This window comes from Arvicanthis niloticus, chromosome 21, assembly GCF_011762505.2.
Source record: "Arvicanthis niloticus isolate mArvNil1 chromosome 21, mArvNil1.pat.X, whole genome shotgun sequence".
Lineage (NCBI taxonomy): Eukaryota > Metazoa > Chordata > Mammalia > Rodentia > Muridae > Arvicanthis > Arvicanthis niloticus.
Window position 1 is genome coordinate 24,447,689 of NC_047678.1, and position 17,852 is coordinate 24,465,540.

Below are 17,852 nucleotides of genomic sequence, written 5' to 3' on the forward strand. Positions count from 1 at the left end.
TTCACACCAGTAAAGAATAATTCCTCATAAAAATGTATGTACAGAATTAAAAGATAAAAATCCTAAGTAAAAAAGAAAATCCCTAAACTGAAAAAAAATTCACATGTTCCAATAACAAACTATACTAGTCAACATTAACCAAAGGCCACTACTAATTCAACACATAGCATCAACAGCACTAGAAGCTGGCTCCATAAACATCCCACAAGAGAGACAGATCTCTTCAGGATTAACCAGTCAGATTACCAAAGGCACAAAGCCACTCCATCACTGATATTGTTTGTTTCTATGCATGTGACAGCCACAAAACTAAACCACTGTTTCCTTCATAAATTATCATTATGCAGACCAAACAGTATGCATATTAATGATAAAAATAAATGAATAAAAAATAATAATCAGCTCATCTTCCCAACTCAAATGTTTTCGATCATGTGCTAAAAATTTTAACTAGCCTGTGTAAACAATGCCAACAGATCAGTATGATAAAATTGGTATTAAAAATGCAAATTTTCTCTTCCAAATCAGTGTTGTAACAGATACCACTTTTCTAGGTAAGTAGCTTTATGTTCAATCTTATGTTGTATAGACATTACATATAAAGTCAGATACTAAAAACTTATTTGATTGTATGACAATATGGTAATTGTATTTACAAAGTTGAAATAACTGTTACTTTAGAAATGGGCTTAATTAGCTGAAGGCAGAAACTTGTAATTTTTAAAAACCAAAAGATAATCAAATCAACTGTGTATGTATTTCCACTGTTCAAATGCTGTAGCAGAACTGTCATGAGCAGGTCCTACACAGTGCTTTAATGACCTAGTTTAAACATTGAACTAAACATTAAACAACTCTATAAGACAGAGACGGGAAGTGATGCTATTCCAATTTTAGAGAAGAGGAAAGTACATTTCTGAAAAACCCACAATTAAGTAGGTGGGAGGCTCGTCTCAGACACTAGTTAGTAAGTACAACTTGATGTGCTCTGGCCTGAAGGTCTGCGGAGTGGCTCCTCACACTGCACTACCTCACTAAGGTAGCACTGACCTGCTATGCGCAATGCTCAACTCCTAAATAACAGACTGATCCAAATTTTAGATCGATAGACATGTTTGTTCCCTTATATTTACACAGACTGGAAATTCATTTGCAGGTGAAAATTAACTGATTTTCTTTGAATAATTAATAAAAAAGTAACCTCCATAAATAAAGACATTGTAGGTGTTAGAAAGACGCAGAGTAAGTCAGTTCTGAAAGGGCACTTGGTTCATCCTTAACCCTGCATCATCCATGACAGAAATGTGTAGGCAGCAAGGACTTCTGTGGCACATGCTAGAAGAAACTAAAACTCCACATCTGACTTTGGTTCAAGGGATAGTATCACAAAGTGTACAATACATTTAATTTAAAAATGTAAATGGTATCTCTAAACTGTATTTAGATCTAAATAAAACAGGTAAACAAGTGCACTGTATTTTTATATATGCAAAGCAAAATATGAAAGCTGGAATATGTAGGAGAAAACTTAAAGTAACTTTAGATTATCTAACTAAAACCTTAACCATTAGGTACCCAGACTAGTGACTGAGGAAAATATGAAGCAGAATTGGGTGAGGTTAATTTTTTTTTAAGTTTTAGTATTCTGACAGAAATATTTGAACTAACACCTGTAACTGCAATGAATCTGACTAGGACACATTCCCTTTTTACCTCTTTTTAAAACATAATCTTTAGAGAAAATAATTACAGTTTCTCCCTTCCTCCCTCCAAACCCGCCCATGTACAATCCCTTGTTCTCTTCTTTTTCTTTAACTGTTGAGACTGAGACACACACAGGCACGCATGCGCACACGCACCCATGCGTGCAGGCAGACACCCACACACAAACATACGTAGACACGAGTACACACACGGACGTACATATATACACACTGTCTCCTAACACTCACTTACCTCTTTCTGAGCAATGCCCATCCTATCCCTCCAATGCATCAACACAAGATCAACCTTTTCTTTGGCAAACTTCTCAACTTCTTTGGCAGCTTTTCCTGCTAGTCTTTGCCACTCTGGAACTTTATTAAATTTTCCATATTGATCCTGTAATATTAAAATCATTACATAGCTACTTTCATATTTGTTTTAAAACTATATACAGCTGGATTACACTATTTCAGATAAGAAAATAAAAAATGGCATGCCAGAGTTTAATGAAGAAGCAGAAGTGAACACTTGTATAATGAATTAATTTCCTATACAAGAAACCTTAACCTGCCCACTCAAGTTGCACGATGATCTGTTTTGAAAAGATACAAGTGGGGTGAACACAAACTCAGGAGTAGAACTGCAGAAGACGGCTGAGAAATGTTACACAGCGCCACAAGAAAGATTTATGTAATTTACTCAGGGACAAGACATTAATGTCTGCCTGCCTGCCTGCCTGCCTGCCTGCCTGCCTGCCTGCCTGCCTGCCTGCCTGCCTATCTATCTATCTATCTATCTATCTATCTATCTATCTATCTACCTACCTACCAACTATCTGTCCATCTGTCTGTCCATTTAGATACAGAGTCCCACTCTGCAGCCTTGGCTGTTCTGGAACTCACTCTGTAGACCAGGCTGGCCTTGAAGTCAAAGAGCTCTGTCTCTGCTTCCCAAGTGCTGGCATTAAAGGTATGTGCCATTACACCCAACTTAGGACATTAATAATTAACAGAGATACTGAAAGAGGAAAAGTTACAAGTAAGTTTTATTCAGTATTTATCCCTTTTACCAGTAGAGATTAACTCTATATTCTTTATAAAATACTACAGACACTCGAAATTTCTAACGAAAGCCATTCTTGAATATATTATTAGTAATGGATTAGAGAAAACCTTACTATCATTAATACAGTTAGATTGTGGTGACAGTGACACAAGTCTGTGAGTGTATAAAAAGTTAATTTGCCGTACAATATCTTGTGAGCTGTAACAGTCAGTGCTCAGGGCAGCTCTTTACTTCAGGTTTAGTCCTCCAGAGAAGAGGGCAGCATGGTAGCACCTCAGCCTCGGCCTGGAGAGTGTACTTACCATTGCAATTTTCACATTGTCTCTGACATGCATGCGGTCTGCATCCTTCTCCGGAACTGGATCTGAACTGTCCAAGTATGCCAACAAGCCTGCTGGCTAACAACAAAATATAAAATACATTTTCAAAATAAAAGAATATTCTGCCTTCAAAGCCCAAACTCAGAACTTTAGTGTTCTCAAACACTACAGTTTGGCCACTGGAGCAACTCTGTGTGGATTCCCAAGAGTGCATGCCTTCTCAATTAGGGTGTAAATAACATCATTAAATTCTGTCTGATAGGAATAAAAAGCTTTTCATTTTCTCAGCAGACTCACCAAAATGCGTTTCAATAAGTTTGTGGCAGTTGTGTTATCAGCAGTCCAGAGTCCCACTAGATGTCTACTTAGCTGTCTGAAAAAAGCAGACGTTGAGAAAGGTTTCTGCTTTAGCTCAGCTAGAATAGAAAGGAATTTTAAAGAACAAATTTCATAATTATAAGAAAATGTCTTCATATCAATAATCCAGATATTAGAAACTATCAAAAATGAATATATAATGAAGAGGAACTTTAGATACTCTTCTAAATATTAATGAAGTTCCTTCAATTTAAAGTGCTTCCCCGATAGCTAATTTGTTTTAAAGCATTATTCTCTTTTACTGCACTGGTTTATTACCTGTGTGTGTTTTTATGGGCCTGTGAGTGTATATGTCAGAGGTCAGAGGACAATTTATGGAGTAGGTTTCACCTTTCATTATATGGGTCCAGAAGACTGGATTCAGCTTGGTAGGTTGCTGGCCACTGCCTTTTCCAGGTGAGCCATCTGACTAGCTTGAATTTTTAATGGCATGAACATGACATAGGTTCTTACCCTCTTAAAGAAAGCAAAAAATATGTGTATGCGCACACACCACAGTACAGTTCCTTTGTGTAACAGATACTGATGAACCATGCATGAGTGGTTTATGCCACTACTCAGAAAGTGGAAACTGTAATTTCAGAATCAGCTGTGCTCTGGGCAGTTGAGAGAGTTACCTATCAGAAGCCATAGAGATAAAAATGGTGCAACTCAGGCAGCCTGGAGTAAACAAGGCAATTTACGTTTATTGTCCTAAGTAACAACTGGAAGAAAGGTGGTTCATCAGAGATTTGGAACAAGCCTACTTTAGGGTGGAATTATGTTTAAGATTTTTTTTTTTACCCTTTCTCTTTCTTTCTTTATGAGAGTACCTAACTGACCAAATTGACTTAAAAATTAACTCTGTAAACGCTTCCCATGTGGGGCTGTGTGATGCAGTCACGGGAAATAAACGGCCTGGGCCTATGATGAGGATTTATAAGCTTCTAGATAGACTTTCTTAGATTCCCATCCCACGACTGTGAATCAAGACTCTGACAACAGAAAAAGGAACCTGATCTTCCCACCATAACCCTATCGCAAATCATCCATGAACAGGGACAACGGTCACTGCAGCATAAACCTTCATGGAACTGCATGGATCAAAAGCAAATGGAACACTTATGTAATCCCAATGCTCCTGCCTTATACAATGTTCAAATCTATCTAGAGAGAAAGTTAATTTACGGGGACTCCATCAACTTACCTATTCGTAAGCATGCGCTGATCTGAACTGATTGTAAACATCGCAGTGTGTAAGTGTCGAGGTAAGGCACCCTCACTTAGGGCGAGGTCCTGCATCTTGGTAGCAATATCTCTGTCACCTTCCTTTGAAAAAAGGGAAAGATGGTACCTAAAACAGCAATCTAGAACAAACTCTTTCAACTTTATTTTCTTTTTCAAGATTTATTTATTTTATGTATATGAGTGCAGTGTTGCTGTCTTCAGACACACCAGAAGAGGGCATCGGATCCCATCGCAGATGGTTGTGAACCATCGTGTGGTTGCTGGGAATTGAACTCAGGACCTCTGGAAGAGCAGTCAGTGCTCTTAACCACTGAGCCATCTCTCCAGGCCCCCCTTTTAACTTTATAACACCAAACTTAGTTACCCCTAAAGAAACACCAGGGACAGCAGCTAATTTTAAAGATATGATTTGTCTTTAGAATGAGGCTTAGTTTCCAGCTAAATTTACCTTATGAATTATACTTTGCTAAATTTAGGATTTAAAGTAGGGTGATTTCTAGATTATTTACTAGCTAGTAACAGAAAAAGGTGGCTGAGGGAGAATACCAATTCTTATCCAAGACACATACAAGTCAGGCTTGTTTTTGCTAAAATCATTTTTATGTCAATTATGTGGTTAAAGGACAGTGTGGTGTAGGGAAACTCCTTATTCCAGTTCTTGGTTTTTTTTTTTTTTCCCTCCAGAAAACAACTTTTTCTTTAAGGTTTATGTATTGTCTGAGGTATTTGCCAAGACTAGGTACAAATTATATCTTTTAGAGACATGAGGTACAATCACTGGCTATAAATTTAAGTGTGATTTGTATGTAATGCCCAAAGTCAGCACCTTGTTTCTAAAGGATGACTGGCTCTAGTACTGTAGTGGCGGAATGCTGGGACAACGGTTGAGAGGACACTGTTTGACATTGGGGTCCTAACTGCGACTCCATGCTATAAGCTCTGCAGAAGTCGAAGATGAACCTAAAACTGTGCAAAGAACCTGTTAGCTAAAGAGGGAGAGTTAGACTTCAGCAATGTATATGTATGTGTATATACATGTGTGTGTGTGTGTGTGTGTGTATTACTAAACACGCACAACAGAAACAAAAGCAAACTTCTATCCTCTAACCAGTTTAACATCTACATCTTTCTGTCTTTATTTTGTCTATAAAATACTTAAGGGTAAACTAATTCTTTGCCTTTTATCAAATTGTTTTTATGCATACCACAACAGCCATGTTTTGTGAAGAACAGAACCTCTTACATTTTATCCAAATTGCTAGTATGACATAAAAATACAGGCATTCAAAAGACATTTAGATTGATGTCACTATAAACATCACAGAATGCAGCTACTATTTAATAACTGATCTTTCAAATGTTTTTCAAGATTTCATGTGTATGTGTATGAGTGTTCTGATTACACGTATAATCAATACAGCACACACATGCATGGCAGAGGGCAACACATCCCCAGTAACTGAACTGGAATAGTGCTGTGAGCCACCATGTCTGTGCTGAGAATTGAACCACTCTCCTCTGTGAGAACAATCAGTGCTGTTAAGCACTGGGCAACTCTTCAGCCCATAGTTTTATCTTTTAAAGAACACAAGGCAGAGGGACTTCTGTTGTTGCTCACAATGACCTCCTTCTCGAATTAACTCTTCCATATCAGATAAGACTCTGCAGAGTCTCAGTACCTCGAGCTCAGTGACCCCCCAACATTAAGAAAAGCGATAGGGATAAAAAGCTGACTTTATGTTACAACAAATAAACAGGGTGTGAATGCATCTGGAGATGATAGTGTACGTTCGTTCTTTCTCAGTGTGACCTCTGCCCTCAAATTCTGAATAAAAATCTAAAACTACTCTTATCCAGAGAATAAGAAATGTCCCCTCAAAGACTGAATGGCAATGCTGTCAACTTCAATGAAAAGAATCAATCACTATTCCAGGAACTTTAAGATTTCAAAATGATTCTCTCACCTCTATTATTGCCTTCATAACCAATCCAGCTCCCTTCACAATCGCCATGGAAGGATGCTTTAAAAATGAAGGGGGAACGATCAGTGAATAAAAAAGAATTTTACTCTGACACATTTAGCTGTTCTGCCTAAGGACAGTTTGTGCAAGGTGATAAGCCACAAAGTTAGGGAAAGTAACTAACTAGGAAAACCAGTTAGGAAAAGATCCATCTCAAACTCAGATCAGTCTAGTTTTAAGCATGTCAGGTTTATGACAGCTTAGGAAACAGGCAACACTAACATGAATAACAATATATACGATAATTAATAGCACTAAAACCACAAATATTTATATAAAATACGTATACAAATATATGACAATAAACACTACAGTATCATAGAAAGTAACAAATATTTTCCAGTGCTTATGAACAATCTGGCAAAAACTCACCTTGATTATGTGGACATTTGTAAAGAAAGGGAACTTTAAGCCTATCTAGGAAGAAAGCAAGCTTTTCACTACATCTGAGCTAGCAAAGAATACACAACAATGGCCAATAGCGTGACAGCTTTACATAAAAGACCAAGAAACCTGTGGGTTAAAAATCTGACATGGCGTTGTTCAAGGTTATGCTGTCTCAATGGAAGCATGCACGTATATACATACACATGTGCACACACAATTTAAAACACTCTGATCCAGATGTAGGTAGAGCTCAGTAGCACAGTGCTTGCCTGGGACATGGGCAAGGCCCTAAATTACTGATTCTGTACTTCGAAGGGTAGGGAAGCAACAATTCTTTTTGTTGTTGGGTTTTTTTGTTTGTTTGAGGATTTGTGGGTTATTTATTTTATTTTTTTATTGGATATTTTATTTACATCTGAATGCCATCCCCTTCCCCCTCCCCCCCTGAAAACCCCTATCCCATGCCCCCTTTTCCTTTTTGCTTTTATACACTTTTAAAAAATGTTAATCAAAGGTTTTATAAGTTTGGTAATGTTCAATCAGAAGTGTAACCTAATACCCAGCCTAGATATATCAGCTATCCTTGACTGGTGGAGACACGTGAACAATGGGAAGCAACAATTCTTAAAGGAGTCATTCAGACAGTGCAGTCATTAGACAAGGAACATGCAAACTCACCTGGAAGAGTTTGAAAAGGGTTCTTCCATTGGAGGCTACCATCTCCAAGAGCATGTCAAACTGCTGCCCTTCGGTTGTCTCACTATATGGAGCACAGAGGGCAAAGGTAAGGAAGTCCAAGAGTGAACTAATTACTAGGGCACCAGTCCCATGATCCTGAAAGAAAGCAGCACAATGCTTAGAAACGGATGCAGGGAGCTTCAGCCCCAACACAGCAATGACATGCTCCTTTTCTTCATTCTGGGTATCACACAGAAACAATGACTCAAATTTTTCAACAGAGATTTAAATGTTTATGGTGCTGGAATATTTATTAGTTAATATAGTAAACCCACTCTTTATCATTTTCTAAAGAACACAATTAAAATTCAAGATTAATTATTTAACATAAAACCTCAAGAGAATAACTCAAATTTCTCAAATGTACATTCTAATTAAAGTTAATGTGTAACTGAGTGGAGGGAGGCAGGGAGGGAAGCAGACACACAGACAGAGGAAAGGAGGAAGGGAGGAGGAGAGAGGGAGGGAGACAGAGGGGAGGAGAGGAGGAAGGGAGGTGTGTCATAAGTCAGTCACAGGGCTGCGGCGCTGGCTTAGCAGTTAAGAATGTTTGCTGTGCTTTCCAGGCAACCTGGGTTCCATCCCCATCACCCACATGATGGGTAAGCTCCCAGGGGATCTGATGCCCTCTTCTGGTCTCCACTGACATTGCACTCATGGGGCACAGATACACAGGCAGGCAAAACACACACATTTAATAAAAATGGGGGGGAAAAAAAGGAAAACCAATCTAACAATATTTGTAAAACCGTGGCAATTTTATTGTGTTCATAAAATTTCTATACTCTAAGAAGGACAATGCCTGAGGGACTGGTAGTCAGTTATGGTGAGACTTATTCTTAGAACAATTTATTCTATAACATTTATTTTTTAAGGAAGAAAAAAATCTGAAATATCCTTATAAAAGTCTGAAGGCATTTCTGGTATTCTTTTCCATTTCCTAGTCAGCTAATATTATTAGTAACCTCTAATTACTATATTAGCTAATAAAGTCCCGGAGTATTTTGTTACTAGTGACAAATGAACTGTAACCATTTGTGGGGCAGGCACCATGACTAAAACAACTTTACACCATACTTCTGGGAAATCTCTGAATGACATTTCCCATGAAGAAAAATTAATTACAACTTACCACATGGGAATTAAATTTCTCCAATAAGTTTTCCAGAAACTTCTTTGAAGAGAGAAGAGAAGCTTTGTTTAGCTGCTCTTGTCGTAAGTCATAGTCATCATGCATGGGCTGTTGATTAAAGAGTAAAATTCATAAGCAGTGTCCTGTGTTGGCGTCACAGAAAAGGCATTTATACAGACATTTGCTCCGCATGGAAGCAATTAAAAACCATAGCCTTTAAATCCATGGCAGAAGGAAAACCTGTGATGAGGAGCAGATACAGCTGACAGTTCTCGTGTCTCATCAAAGTTGATAATTTCCCGAACAAATAACTGAACATGATCTTTCCACACAGTTACTGCACAAGCATCGCTCTTTCTCACAGTCACAGGCCTTCTCACCAAAAATTCTCATCCCAAGACCTTTATAATTTAAATTTGAAATGACGAAACTCAGAATTTAAAAGCAAGTGGCTAAAACTGGCAAAGTAGAAAATACTTTTTCCCCTCAAGGCAACTGTCCTTTGACTGCTGATGCCTGCATGGTGGTCAGAGGAGAGCTCAGATCCTAACCTGACCAGAGGCTTAGGCAAGGGAAGCAGGTGACTACCTGAGCCGCAACATCCTCAGCTGTAAAAGCAGACTGCTGGGACTAACCCTAGCCAGTCCTGTACAGAGCCAATGCATAAACTCAGTTGTCTCACAAAATGTATATTCTAGTTTAATTCTTTTACAGAATTCTTTAGAATGCTTGAGATAATAAACTTTAATTCATTTTGGAGAATAAATACAAAGTGTTACACACGTGATTATGCATGTCTGTCCTCTATCACTAAGATTGCCTACAAAGCTTTATTTACAGAACAATCCCAGATAGTATACAAAACCCTGAGATAAATGAGGAACTTGGAAGTACTAAATAGCTGTCACTCTCTCCACTGTGTCACTGAGCTACATCTGTGCCACTCAGCTTTCATGTGTTGCTTCCTCAGCCACTATCATTGCCCCAACTCACCATCTGTTTCTTTGCAAGACAATTTTTCTCTCTCCTCCATGTTCCACCAGAGTGGGCTTTCTAAAAGTCATGTGATTGTTCTCTTGTTGAGAAATCTTTCAGTTGATGTTATAAAAAGACAAACCCAGGTCTTTGTCTGGCAGAGAAGGCTTTTACATGAGTCCCAATCACCCACCCTCACCATCCCACACACACCTACAATCACTCCCTGTTGTGTGTGCTTCTCATGCATGTTTTTGGACAAGCCATCTTCCATGCGAGGCAAAGCCTATCCAGAACTGAAAGATCCCTACTCAAGTTCTGAAATGCAGACACACCGAGACGCCTTCTCCTCACCACCACCAAGCACTAAGTGCTGCACCTCAGGGGTGCCTTGGGCTCCGTTTCACATTGCACATATGAGACTACTTCACTAGGCTGCCAGCAAACTGGATGGAAGGAACTGCACACAAAACACCAGTTGGTATACAGGATGTGCTAACTGAAGAGACAAATGGCCATGACAACAACGTAGGGAATGCGCAACTATGGATTTATGGGAAGGAAAGCCTGCAGTCAACCTAGGAAGAGTACTCACACACATGAGGGCACAGAGCATATCCACAGCCGCGTGGATGACTCCGTTGTTGTTTCTCTTGAGTGCTTTCACTACCTTCATTCCTAGGCGCTCCCGAAACCTTTCACAACAAACACCAAGTACAGAACAGAATGTCACTTATTATTATTAAAATTATACATCATCTTAAGTTTCCACAATGGCATGGTGTCAGTTACATGTTCAAAATTCCACCTCTAGAATGCACTTCCCTAACCATATCTGCTTTACCAGGAAACCTTTTTAGTGTTAATGAAAGGGCAAAGAATTAATGGAAACCACTAACACAGAAGTCAGTAATACTACCAGTGACTACGGGGCCAATAAACCACATCAGCTCCATCTACCTTCCTTTTTCATTCTCAAGGATAAAAACTTCTAAACCAACCATCATATATTAGAGATTTAGCCCGCATAAAAGAAATAAATTATTCAGTATTTTCTATTTTAAGTTGTTCAAAATCTTTATATAAAGTTCTAAAAGCAACATGCACGGTTTTTTTTGTAGTCATGGAGATTAAACCCAGAGCCCTGGACATGAGGCAGCAAGCCCTCTACCAGGGCTAACTTACTTTGGAAGCTGAGTGAAGGCCAAGAAACCAGCTTTGGAGGCTACAAGCCTCCTCACAGCTTGGAACTGACTCTCAAGTTCTGCATTTGAAGCAACGACATCCCCCTCTTGAGACAACAGTGCTGTTATGGCATTATTGATCAACTTTTCCTTGTTTTCTGAGAAGAGTCCCTAGGTAAGCAAAGAGTAAATATTTGAGGTACGTTGCCACAGCAAAAGCTAGTGACAATGAACAGAGCACAACACAACTTATCTTACATCCTGTGTTACTGCATGCAGAACTCCACTGTATGAAATGTTAGCATTGAACCTGAATACAGCATCTGCAAAGTTGCCATCTGCAAAGAGATGAGAAGGTTCAAGGGGGAGACTTAAAGCTTTGTATTCCCAGTTTTTAAACTACCATCCTGTTGGTGTGTTGAAATACAATTACACTAAAGGAAGTACTTACTAGGAGGTGCAGCTAGGAATCTGAGGTGAAGGCTCTCAACTTCCTCGTCTATAGGCATGCTGAGTAACCCCCATCGCTGGCCTTTGTGGGTCGGTGTCATCTTAACACAAACATCTCTGTTACCAGAGGCTCTTACTCCATCCAGCAAACTTGCTAACAAGGAATCTCTAAGCAAAGTCAAAAGCAAAAGCTTTAGGTTTGATAATGAAGAGACGTTGTGTCTACAGTGCAGCACAGGCCTTTCTGCAGGTCATGTGCTAGGGGATTTACTGAGGATCAGTGGTTCCGTGGGGTTCAGTACTGGGGTTCAGCATGAAGGGCAGAGTTCTGGGCCCAGAGCAGCCCTTTGCCCTACTACTGCTGTATGACTTGGTATGAGGTAGATAAGCCATGGCTTCTGTGCTCTTGGTTTAGCTTGTCTACAGGTTACCTATCTTTAACAGCTTTCCTTGGGCCTAACATACAAATCACACTCCATTAAAATCTTTGAAAATTTTGTATAAATTAAAGCAGTTGGACAACCATCATAATCCACAAAAGGTGCCTCTGCATCTACTTGGAAAACCTCAATCTCTGATGTAATACATGTACTTTTGATTTTGTTTTAAAACATCCAAAAGAGCAGAAGCATACAGCATGTAGTCTCACACGTCTTGTTCATTATCTGCTTTTATGGTTCACCCATGTTGCTGCTTGTATTAGTGCCCAGGGTCTGCACTGCTGCAGAGGCACCCACTGTGTGGAAACATGACACTCTGGGTGCCTGCTCAAGTTCATGATATATGCAATCTTTCTAGGTTTCAGCAATTCTGAAACATTACCATGATTATAAGTGTTTCTGTTAAGATGGTCACCTTGCCAATACCCAGAATCACTGATGAGACAAGCCTCATCCGAATTACATCTGTTTCTGGATATGCATATCAACACAGACCAGGTTAACTGAGGTCATTTAAAATATGCAGCAATGTCTTCTCCCAAATTAAATAATTCCAAAGTTTCAGATTATCTTTGTTTTTACTCTTCATTGACCAATTTATTTGCCCTGCACATACTATGATCTCAAAATTAAAAAATAAAGGACACACAAACACATGCACACACACACAGGTAACCCAACCCTACCTTTCTGTTGAGGAGTATTTCCGAACTTGCCCTTTTATAAACTCAATGGTAAAAAGTTGTGGGTTTTCTGAGTCACAAACCAATGCAAAGACCTAAGATAAACAAAATTCAAATAAAAAGTTTACCCAAACCCCTAGATGTTTAGCACTATAGTACTTCATTGTAAAAACCAGACATTTTTTTCTTGTAAAGTCAATATTCACAAAATGTAACCTGCTTATAATATCAGAATTTATGAAATCATTTAAAAGTTTCATTCAAATTTAATATGCAACTATGGGAATAAATGTTCCATTCTTTGTATATTAGGAAGGTAATGTTTATATTCTCCATTGTCTTAAAACTAATAAATAAAAGGTTAATAATTAAACAAAGATCATGCCTGTTTCCCATTCACTTTTGTTGTTGTAGCTGATTTTTGAAACAAGGCCTCATGTAGACCAGGCTAGCCTTGGACTTGATATGTAGCTGAAGCCGGTTTAGAACCCCTGATCCCCTGCATCAACCCCTCAAGTGCTAAGCTCACAAGAGTGAGCTACCATGCCAGCCTGTTTCTCATTCCTTAGAAACTAGTAAATATTAAAACAGAAACGTAAGTTTATCAATAGGAAGCTGGCTACTTAAGCCAAGTAGGCTTACTCACTTCTCCCAAGGGCTTCAATGTTGCAATGTTGTAGGTTGCTGGATCTCGTTCTACTAAACATGTTTCTGTGACTGCTAGAACTCTTTTCACAGGTTCCTTCAAACAGTAAAATGAAAATATGTTTAAAAGTTATTAAAGAAAGCTGTCAAAACACTAGAATATTTTTTTATATTCAACACACAGCTCTTACCGAATGTCTAGGAGATATTTTTTGGACCACAAACTCCGCCAAAGATGTGATAGATTCATCAGTGCTGTATTTTCCAAAGCGAAGATTCAAATATTGCTCAAATTCCAATGGTTCTTTCCTGATCCGCAGGGAGATACCTATGTAGTTGCCAGCATGCTCTATTGCACTTTTAATGATCTCTTCTCTTTGCTCTGACGCAAATAAATGCTGCACAGATTTTTAAATTTCTAAGTCAGGAATCAAACAACTAAAAAAAGGACCATATTTACTTAACACCCATGAAAGAGACTAATGTAACAACTTTAAGACTAAAGGTGACAGAACATACCGGGTAAATAAACAGTGTATTGTAGTTAAAAGGCAAATACTAAATTAAAAACACATAGTTTGCAATATGAAACCATAAGCCAATTCAGCCAACAGGCATTATCCCATGACACCTCAGAGCCTTGTTATCAATCACCACTGTACCAAACAGCATGCCGCCTTCAAGGAAGAACCCCAAGCCTATGAAGGGAGGTGGGCGGGCTGGAGAAATGGCTCAGTGGTTAAGACCACTAACTCTTCTTCCTGAGGTCCTGAGTTCAATTCCCAGCAACCACATGGTGGCTCACAACCATCTGCAATGAGATCCGATGCCCTCTTCTGGTGTGTCTGAAGACAGCTACAGTGTATACATAAAATAAATAAAATCTTAAAAAATAAAAATAAGAAATAAAAAAATGAAGGTAGGTGGGCATTGTAGGGTAGCATTTCATTTCAATCAAGGTAGCTCTGCATTGAGCTATTTTGGACAGTGGTTTTCTTGCAAAATTATGTTAAAGAATATTTGAATGTTTATAATCACGGGGCACTATTGCTACAAACCAACAGTCAACACTGTGCTACACAGCTAAGCAAAAAGATTTGCACTGGGTGCCTGGAGACCAGAACTGCATTAGATACATTGCAAAGGACAAGGTAGAAATGACCCACGAAGATTTTTGTTTTGGCCAGAAAAGAAAGTTACAGCTATTTTTGCTGAGAAACCCTGGTCAGATCATGTTTATAAACATGACTTTATTCCTACCAACTGAGCAGTTACCATAAACACAAAGCAATTAAAGATTGGGTAACTAAATCTGTTATGGTATCACATTTGTAGTAAGTGATTCATTTTTGTTAGTATCTTTTACAAAACTATAGCACAGTTCAGTTCTATCACTCAGTATATGAGAAGGTCTGGCTCCAGGACCCATATATCTTCAGATGCTAAAGTCCCTTAAGTGGTACAGTGCTTACATGTAATCTATATGTTCTCTGTACACTTTAAACCATCTCTGAATCCTTATAATACTGAATACACGTGTTACACTACAGTAGTGTGCTGTATTGTTTAGGGAATGGCCACTGAAAAGTTCTATCAATGTTCAGTACAGGTACAAACTTTTCCTTCCTATTCTGATCCCTTGCTGGTTGATGCATGGATGGAGAAACCATGGATATTGAACCAACTGTACTTAGGAGATAATTTACATGGACTCTTCTTCCTGTCATTAAGCAATAAAACATGCTAGCAATAAAAGGAACATCCTAACAGATATTGCTCCACCTTATAGCTTGGCGGAATAACTGTGACAGCTGTCACATGACTGAATTAGGCACATTTCCTACCACGAGGTCAATCACAGCAAAGTCCAGGGAGGAGGCAGCATTTGGACAGGAGATCTTAAGTTACTTTAAAACGGGGGGGGGTGGGGGGGGGAGACAAGCTTTCTTCTTTGGGCTTTCATGTTTTGTGTCTACACTCAGATGTAAGAAAATATCCACCCTGTGTATTTCAAATTTCAAATGAGGGAAACCAGGATGGTATCCATCAGCACAGAAAGCCTGAGGCAGAAAGGGCTGAGAGCAAGCTGCATGTTATAAGTGAGATTGTCTACATGCCCTTTGCTGTGTTTGCTCTCCTTTGGCTACCACCTACGCTCTTACTGCATCTAGGTGATCTATACTGCCTCTGCTCTGTTACCTACTACAATACAGGTGTACTGTATCCACAGAACACTCAATTCTGGGAACGTGTTTCCTGAACACTAAGATGGCTACAGGAACTAAGACTGACAAGAAAATGTGTAGGTAGGCCTTTCCGATTATAGACACTAGTACTTACATGTGAGGCTGCCAGCTTAAATTTTATCAAGGAAGGGACGATTCTGCAAAGATGATCCTATCCACATTACTGTGTAGTAAACAGGGTTTCAGCATCTTACACAGTGTCTGGTATCTCCCCTTTTCCTATTAACTCAAAATTACAAAACAAAGCCATGCTGTTGGCTCCAGACTTGGAAGTGCCAATGCACACTCACATTTCATAGAATAAACAGCTCAACAAGGGACAGTCCCTAGAACTAGGATTTCTAAATTACATCTTTCAAAGAAAGCTTAGAAACTTTCAGATATGACATGATGCTGGTAAAAACTACAGCACCTTTTATGGAATGCGACTAAGTACTGTATGGTGTGAAGCATCTTATTAAATTACCTCACCAGTCATCAGACAAGTACACACACACACGCACACATGTATTCTACATATTGTGCATACTATTCTCCTCATTTTAGAGACAGCAAAGGGACTAACCTTAGGTATCTGTGACACCACAAGCCTGCCAGACTCTTAACACCATATTTTTCCCAGAAGATATCCATACAGTCACGTGTGAAAACCGTACTTTCTTCTATTATAAAGCCATGTGTGTTTAAGTTCATGTGGAGGCCAGAGGACAACCTCACGTGTTGCTCCTCAAGCACGGTTGGCTTCTTAAGCCCCAGCCTGTCTGTCTGTCCAGTGCTAGGACAGATGTACCACCACTCTCAGCTATTACTTTTAAGCTGTTGTCTGGAGATCTATCTCAGGTCCTCAGGCACTTCACTGGTTAAGTCATCTCCCCAGACTCTAGTTATCCCCTTTGAAAATGTCTTTTTATAAAAACTACTTACCAATCTACTAAATCCTCCATAGAGTATACAAAATCCTCCCTGATAATCAGAAAGGTCTACGAAGCCTTCAATGTTCCTATAATCATAGGAACACAGCACTCTGTTGGTTACAGGATTTATTTGGTCAAAGCCTCCAGGAGTTACTTCCAAAATCACAGGTTTCCGTGTATCACTCCAGTGATGCTTATAGCAGTTGTATCTCTAGAGAGAAGTACAACATTACCTTCAGGATCAAATTTAAGCATGCCATAAAATAAAGTTACATCGATTGTGTAGTCACTTCAGAAAGGACCAACAATCTAAACACTGAAAGTTTTAACAGCTTCTAGACAAACTGCCAGGTTGTAAAACTGAGCTAGGGATACAGGGAAGAGCGTAGGACTGCTGATTTCATTAAGAATGTTTATACTAACTGAGCACAGCAAAGACCTAGGTTTACAATGTGTTGTGAAAGAATTTTAAACTACCCTCTAAGTGGAAAGAGGAAACAAGAGGAAATCCAGCTGGCAAAAACATATGCCTATGGTGCCAGACACTCAGAGGATGAGGCAGAAGGATCGCTTGGACCCAGGAGTTCCAGGACAACAGAAGCAACAGAGCCAGACCCTGTTTCAAAAATCAAACAGAGCAGAAAAATACAAAACAAACAAACAAAAAAATAAACCAACCAATAAACCATACATAGCATAAAGCCTGACCCTCAAAAAGAGGCCTTAAAATCACACATAACCTACAGCCATGCCCCAAAAGGAAACATTAGATAGAGAAATGTACTCTGAGTGAGTTTTCTAAGGAAAAGAATTTCAACTTTTGATTAAGTTGAATTTCTAGGGAAGACATAGTATTAATTTAAAGACTTTGTGTCGGCCCAGTATATTAACATACAATTTATCTGTACCCCTTCCCCCCAAATTTCTGAAGCCAAAGTTATACCAGTGTAAGATTTCTTAATCCTAACTGAAAGGTTTACCTTTGACTTCTGATCAAAATAGTAAGCACAGTACCCTGGGGATGATGAGATCCCTTTGCAAATCAGACTAGCTGGGCATCAGATGACCAGCATGACCGATGGCCTTTTACTCTTGTTTTGTCTTATTATGTTTTTATTAATTAGCATAATGTGCTTAGGCATGTGTCAACACAATTTTTGTGGTTCCCCTTCCCCCACCTCTAATCTCATCTTTCAGAAAAAGTTTAATGAAGGTTGTTAAAGGAAATGACGTGGCACAGAAGGGAACAATGTAGATGAGATGGAGCAGGAGACAGAGAAAGGGCAAACAACTTGCAAACTGTACAATGAATACCCCCTCTGCACTCTAATGCCGGAGTGTTC

At 39.0% G+C, this 17,852-nt stretch overlaps 1 protein-coding gene across 3 annotated transcripts in view; it reads right to left on the reverse strand.

The window, feature by feature from the left end:
- Dnajc13 (DnaJ heat shock protein family (Hsp40) member C13) overlaps positions 1-17,852 on the reverse strand; it is a 101,378-nt gene that overhangs the window by 58,323 nt on the left and 25,203 nt on the right. For all 3 annotated transcript variants that reach the window (XR_013105561.1, XM_034483755.1, XM_076917382.1), the window contains exons 6-20: positions 16,520-16,720; positions 13,541-13,747; positions 13,351-13,446; positions 12,708-12,799; positions 11,583-11,749; positions 11,390-11,469; positions 11,133-11,302; positions 10,543-10,642; positions 8,973-9,080; positions 7,781-7,936; positions 6,659-6,715; positions 4,654-4,775; positions 3,387-3,462; positions 3,072-3,167; positions 1,957-2,100 (exon numbers count right to left, since the gene is read on the reverse strand). Coding sequence is in view for 2 of the 3 variants with exons in the window: in XM_034483755.1 (XP_034339646.1) it covers positions 1,957-2,100; positions 3,072-3,167; positions 3,387-3,462; positions 4,654-4,775; positions 6,659-6,715; positions 7,781-7,936; positions 8,973-9,080; positions 10,543-10,642; positions 11,133-11,302; positions 11,390-11,469; positions 11,583-11,749; positions 12,708-12,799; positions 13,351-13,446; positions 13,541-13,747; positions 16,520-16,720 (1,872 nt within the window). In the remaining variant the exon portion in view is untranslated. The remainder of the gene's footprint in view (positions 1-1,956; positions 2,101-3,071; positions 3,168-3,386; positions 3,463-4,653; positions 4,776-6,658; positions 6,716-7,780; positions 7,937-8,972; positions 9,081-10,542; positions 10,643-11,132; positions 11,303-11,389; positions 11,470-11,582; positions 11,750-12,707; positions 12,800-13,350; positions 13,447-13,540; positions 13,748-16,519; positions 16,721-17,852) is intronic.